Source organism: Triticum dicoccoides, chromosome 6A (assembly GCF_002162155.2).
Source record: "Triticum dicoccoides isolate Atlit2015 ecotype Zavitan chromosome 6A, WEW_v2.0, whole genome shotgun sequence".
NCBI classification, from domain to species: domain Eukaryota; kingdom Viridiplantae; phylum Streptophyta; class Magnoliopsida; order Poales; family Poaceae; genus Triticum; species Triticum dicoccoides.
Window position 1 is genome coordinate 3,283,213 of NC_041390.1, and position 6,419 is coordinate 3,289,631.

The window sequence follows — 6,419 nt, forward strand, 5'->3', positions numbered from 1 at the left end:
TGGTGAATTCTCGGTCAAGTCAGCATATCACCTAAAATGACGTTGAATGTAGTGAAGTCTGGACGGCCGGGATCTACTTCTTTTCTACATAAACCCAAGGAGTGGCTGGCTCTTTACGATATATGTGCACCAAATAAAGCGAAGGTACAGATGTGGAGGCTCCTGAGGAATGGACTTGCGCTGTTGGTTCTAAGCTCTACCGTTGGCATACAAAGGAAGGAGTTTTTTATGTGCCACACAGAAGGGTGGAGACGCTATATCATTGATTCTGGTCATGGCCACATTCGGCTATGTTTTGGGAAATTATGCTCTCGTAAAATGGAGTTTCAGTGGCGATCCCACTGACTACGGCTGACTCCACGAGTGCATTGTCGAGCTGGATGCTAGGATGGTTTCCAGAGGCGGTGTAGGGGCTTTGGCGCGCAAGGAATGAAACAAAGGAAGGAAAGAATATTGCCTCGCCACATGAAATATCCAGGTCCTAGGCACTGTATATGGCTGAATGGATGTCTCTGCATGTGAACAAAGACACGGCCAAACCTGTTACAGAGCTACAGCGGTGGTCTCCACCAGATGAAGGATGGGTCAAGGCCAATTTAGATGCCGGCATTGTGAAACATGGAGATAAGGGTGGTGGAGGGATGATCCTTTGGGGGCATGCTGGTGACATCCACGCAGCAGGTGGCTACTTGTTCGTCCCCATAACTAACCATTAGATGGTAGAAATAATTGCATGCAGGGCGGCGGTCAAGCTTGCATCTAAAATACATGTGCAGAAGCTTCACCTGGAGACCGACAACAAGATTGTGGGGAGCATGTTAAACGACGGAAGAAAGAATCTCTCAGTGACTGGACCTTGTATTGAAGAAATCAAGTCGATATTGAGAACATTTCAGGAGAGCATGGTGTCATGGGTAAGGAGGTCTCCAAATTATGCCATGAATAATTTAGCTAAGCTAGGGGTAGGGGTAGATCTATGTAAGATTTGGTTGATGGTGCCACCAGACTTAATCTTAGTTGTGTTCGCCGATGAGATCCCGGATGTTGTTTAGATATTCGCTGGTTAAATAAAGCGGCGGAATTAATCCTCAAAAAAAATGTACAAGCATCAAGAAGGCACATATTACACAACGGAGGTGTTTGGTTCACGTTTTTTTAGCCATCATCACATTGCGGAGGCACCTTAAAATGTTGCACACGTTTGGTTTAGTAGGGCTGTAAACGGATAGCGCATAATCAAATCACACCCCTATTCACTTCCTTTTATGCCCACCCCTGTCCGATAACCGAATCTGTGATCGCTCATCCCTATCTCTCGCCACAGCCAACCTTCTTTTCCCTCCGTTCCCGCCCACCTTCAACTCAACCATCTAACCTGATTTACTCCGACGAGACCTCTGCATGTAGCAGCAGTGACGACACCAGCGACCCATTTCTCTACTCCTTGACCAGATTTATTTTGAGCAGCAAAGCACCTTACATGGATGGATCGGCGGGCAAGGTGAAAAGCACGTTTCAGGTCTTCCACCACCTCAAGGAGAAGCTTCCGTCACCAGTGATTTTCCTCGCAGCCATCACAAGGAGAATTGCCCAAAAGCATCACCGCTGCATAGCATTCAAAATACATCAAACATCCAAACACCGCAATGGAATCCATGCCTTTACAATGGCAATACCATACAAAAAGGGGAAATATCTTATTACGCCTTCATCCCATTGTGAACCCATTCCATTACCTTTTGCATTATCACTGCATAATCACAGGACATTTATACACAGTGAAAAAATTATAGTTATTCACTCCCCAGTTTTCCCTCAAGAACTTAGTAACTTTATGGACTGTCAGAAATTGTATATTCAAAACCAAAAACATATGTTACTCGGAACAAGAAAAAATTCAATGGCAAGTTCCAGAATTGGACTGCCATTTGACAATACGTACATCAAGATGTTTTTTCAGGTCAAATACTCTTTGAGGTTCAATGGTACATCACATGAATGTAACATGGGAAAATTCAGAAAAAATAAACATCATGACACTCTATTATGACATGTCTCCTTGTTGCTTCATTGCGATTTTAAGGACCATAGTTTTTACCCACGAAGGTGAATATATCCTCTCTGAATGTTGGTCTTGTATTCCTGGAACACATTTTGAAATAATGAGCACGAGAAATGATGTATTACAAATTTATAGATGCATATATACCAAGCAAAGGGATATTTTTCAAGTTACTGAAAACATCATGCAAACATCGAATGAATTTAACAGATAAACTTCCCGGAAAAAAACCCCGATAAACTTGCAGAGCTGCTAAAGGATCATGTAGCAACTGAATAATAAAAGTAAGAGTGTTCCTGACAAAACTGTCTTAGTTTCTTTAAACTATGTAACTGGGGCTGAGGTAGGCAGTCGCAACAAAAAATAGGATGATGAGGACAACAGGTTCAGGTCTCAATACATCCAAGGACGAGTCTCCAACTAGGCATGCAGACACTGGATTCAGAAGCTTTATCCACCACAATAGTTGTCTACAAACCAGTAGGTATGACCGTACGAGTGTTACCTTTGCTGAAACTCGCGCCTCTCGCCGCCGATCAGATCACCGTTGTAAGCCGGTGCAACTAGTCGGAACCAGAACAAGATGTACGCGTACAGAACTAGGTAATCAGGCAAGCAGGCTGGTGGATGCTTTTGATGGAGGCTAGCTTAGGATGCAATCTAATCTCACAGCCACTAGATTGATCCGTACTTCCGTAGAGATACACACAAGAACACAGGATATTTTCCCCACTCTTTTATAGGTTCCCACATGATTTTCTCCTTTATTGTAAATAATAGCATGATTACATAGACTCCAAAGTAAACACTACTAATACTCGTCACCCTATGTCCAACGTGACCTAAACTTAGGCCTATTCCCAACTTGTCTACTCAACAACTCAACAACGACTAGTCTAATTGGCTCTCCCAAATTTTCATCACATCAAATAACAACAACCACACGCGTAGAAAACTTTTATAGCAAAGGGCCTGTTTCGTTCCCCTCTTCTTCTCTTTATTTTTTCTCTCTTCTAACTCACGGAGTTACAAAAGACACACTTGATGCTGTGCATCTAAGAACCTTCCTACATGATGTCCTCTAACTAGGAAGCAGCTATAATTCTAAATATATTATATGTTATAATTTAGGAGCACTGCCTGTCTCTGTTGCATGTGGTGATGTGGTCATGTCATCAGCATATCACAGTTAGATCACTAGCAAGACTCACAAGATGGATCAAATGTAGTGAGGGACTTCACAAACACAATGTCTAAAGTGACATAGCCTACTGCTTCTTGTCCACCCACCTAGTTAATACAAGCGATTAACCAAATCGACTCCACTAGTCTACCAGGCATGCAACTTGACTAAAGTCAGCTGATCTTAGATAATAATAAAAAATTCACACGATTAAATCCGAGAAGATCCACGTGACATGCTACTGTACATAATAGCAATCTTAGCGTCAACCAGAACACATTCACAGCATACAGAATTGAAGAACCATCTAGCCCTTTTTCTTTGTTTCAGTAACCCAAGTATTACTCAACATACTTGCAGAACAATCAAAGCCATCTCAGTGTACCCATTTCATACTACTCTCAAAGAAAATCGATTTTTTTATGAGCCAACAATAAAGTTTAACCATACAACACTGTACAAACTATACAGCAAAATCCAAAGCTGAATCATCCCAGCATTTTTTTATATCAAAAATAGCAATACAAAGGAGAAAACCAATAGAAGATCAATCAGTTTGTGATGGCACACCTGCAACCTCTATGGTTATCATGTTCTCTAGTTTTTATTTCTCCAGATAAGTATGTACAATCAAAGTAAAAACTAGTAAAAGATCAGTGACTGAAAACTTGCATCCATGAGAGGCGAAGACTGGACTTCCTAGATTGTTCCAAATGAACATCATACCTTACAGAAATATAAGAACTACACGGTTTCAAAATTAATTGAATTTATGCATTAGGAATCTAAAATCATAAATCATGCACCATCTAAGCTGAGTAATCAACATGAAATGATATACTGCCTTCAAGACAAAAGATATACTCATAGCTAGAAGATAAATTACCTCACTTTTTCAACAAAGATAGAATATTAGTACATCTCATGTGTTCACATTTCAGATTCGCGCAGTCTCCAGCCAACTCCCCTGCGTACAAGCAAAAGAAGCACAAAAGGAAAGAAATATCAAAGATAAGTTGAATCAATGAGAAGGCATATGTGCAAACCATTATAACTTTAGGTAACTGGAGGAGGGGGATTAGCTTCTGTTATGATGACAGTAAATGAATCCCCCTAAACGAAGCTAATCATTGTAAGTACATGATTGCAGTTAGCAATTAGCAATGGACAGACATCAAACCATTAGATATATTCTTCTTCTAGCTTTAAGGTAGAAAAGTGATAATAAGAAATTACATCACCATCAATGATATGATGGGAAATTTCTAAAATTATGGCCAATGGTCTAGAAGAAAGCACATATTGGAAAACCACAGTGATTACATAGTACCATTCGAATTTAATTAACCAGTGTTCTTTTTTTTACAACACATAATGTACATTATATAAATTGATATTTAGTATCAAGGTCAGTGAAAATAGACATTATATTTCCCATAAATTTATTGTATGGGAAAATATAACTAGATTTAAGCTTCCAAGTGTGCCAGCCGGTTAACTATTTCATGTAGCAGGCGGCTTCAAGACATCACAAATTGCCAGCACACGACTGTGGTTACCAATTAGAAATGGCCACAAATCAATGAAATAGTTATATTCTCGTTCTAGATTTAATCTGGCATGGTAATAATAAGAAATCACATCACCATAACTCATGACCAGACCAACAAGGAAACAAACAACTGAACACATTTTTATATATCCAGTCAATTTTTAATCGCAAATACAATTTGTTACCGCAATCATGTGCCAAAAGCAATCCAAGAAAAAAAATACTCTTGTTTGCTCGTGCAATGTGAATATAGAGGAGGGATTACCTGTAGTATAGAAATTTGTGTATGGATAGAAAGTGTCCAAACATAAACCACCTCGTTTGCAAATATGTTTGATCTGCATCGAGTCAAGTTGGAGCGTGAAGACGCCGCGGATCGTAGACAGAACAATCACATTTGTGTCCTCATCATACCCCGTTATTATCATCTTTTTGCAACGACTAAACATTCTATGCGGAAAGAGCTCCTGCAATTGAATACTTTTCTGCAGAAACACCCATGTGACAACGCCATCACTGTTTGATTTCCTCTCCCATAACAGGATGGTCAGTTTTGACAAATATGCGAGGCCAAGTCTGTTATCATCCATCCTTAAGACCTGAACAAATCCATAGGAGGTGGTGTTCATAGGGCAGTCTACCGGCCTCTTGATCAAATCAAGGTGCTGACTTTCAACATCAAACACAAGGACGTTACCACCACAAAGCACCCAGCAAAGTGCACTCCCAACAAGGATGCCAGGCCTTATGCCAAACATCATGTCTGTTGACTCCATGGAGACAATGTCTCCCCATAAACCAGATGCCGATTCATAGAGGCAAGCGAATGCTTTTCTGTATCCAATGACCCAGATCAAGACCAATTTGAGCGGTCTCGAGAAGCAATCGCCATGCACGTGCCCGTCTTGGGCATCAGCGCACATCACCGCGGCCTCCCAGTACACCAGGTGGACCTCCGGGTCGAACACCAGCCCAGGAGGACAAGCCACACGGTGCTCTTGTCCGGTGAGGGGATCCCACACCATCACCTGATGAAGCCACATGTTGACTAGGATGGCGAGGCCGTGGCGGCAGCCTACGAAGTTCCAGTGTTTGTTGCTGTTGTTGGGCACGGAGAAGCGGGCTGCAGCGATGCGGTCCGGCGAGTCGAGCACAGGAGTGAAGTGGTGCTCTGTGCTCATTGAATTACCTCTGAAGAAGCCGAGCAGTGGAGGTTTTTGGTGGTGCCTGCGGAAGCGCTTGAGGAAGTCCGGATCGGACAGGATGCTGCGCCAGCGCTTACAGACGAGGGAGGCGTGGGGGAGTGACGATGGGTCCGGAGGGAGGCGCAGGAGGATCTCCGGGAGAAGATTCTCGTCTTCCACTGGGGACGCCGTCGCCGGCGAGCAACGGCGGCGGCGGCTCCTCATACTTCAGCCTGTAGCGAAGACAGCAAGAGAATTATCAAGAATCCTAAAACCAAATCAAAATTGGAAGAGCAGGAGTCAAGATAGGAGTAAAAGAAACCAGAGGCACTCACCGTTTGTTCTTCCAGAGGCCTGGCCGGAGCGCCGCCGTTGGTCGCCGCTACGAATTAGGGTTAGGGCAAAGGAGGGCGGGGCAGGGCAGAAGGGCGGGGGTAG

At 42.7% G+C, this 6,419-nt stretch overlaps 1 protein-coding gene across 1 annotated transcript; it reads right to left on the reverse strand.

The window, feature by feature from the left end:
- Positions 1-1,885: 1,885 nt before the first annotated feature.
- On the reverse strand, positions 1,886-6,206 carry LOC119318912. Its single transcript, XM_037593471.1, has 3 exons — positions 5,063-6,206; positions 4,132-4,212; positions 1,886-2,142 (listed from the first exon to the last, which is right to left on the reverse strand). The coding sequence occupies exons 1-2, from the start codon at positions 6,204-6,206 to the stop codon at positions 4,133-4,135; spliced, it is 1,224 nt and encodes a 407-aa protein (XP_037449368.1). The 3' UTR covers positions 1,886-2,142; position 4,132.
- Between the last annotated feature and the right edge of the window lie 213 nt (positions 6,207-6,419).

Coding starts and splice junctions, on each gene's coding strand:
- LOC119318912 (XM_037593471.1), bottom strand. CDS start 6,206: ATGAGGAGCCGCCGCCGCCGTTGCTCGCCGGCGACGGCGTCCCCAGTG. Junction 4,213..5,062: donor CACAAATTTCTATACTACAG/GTAATCCCTCCT, acceptor GCTTGTACGCAG/GGGAGTTGGCTGGAGACTGC.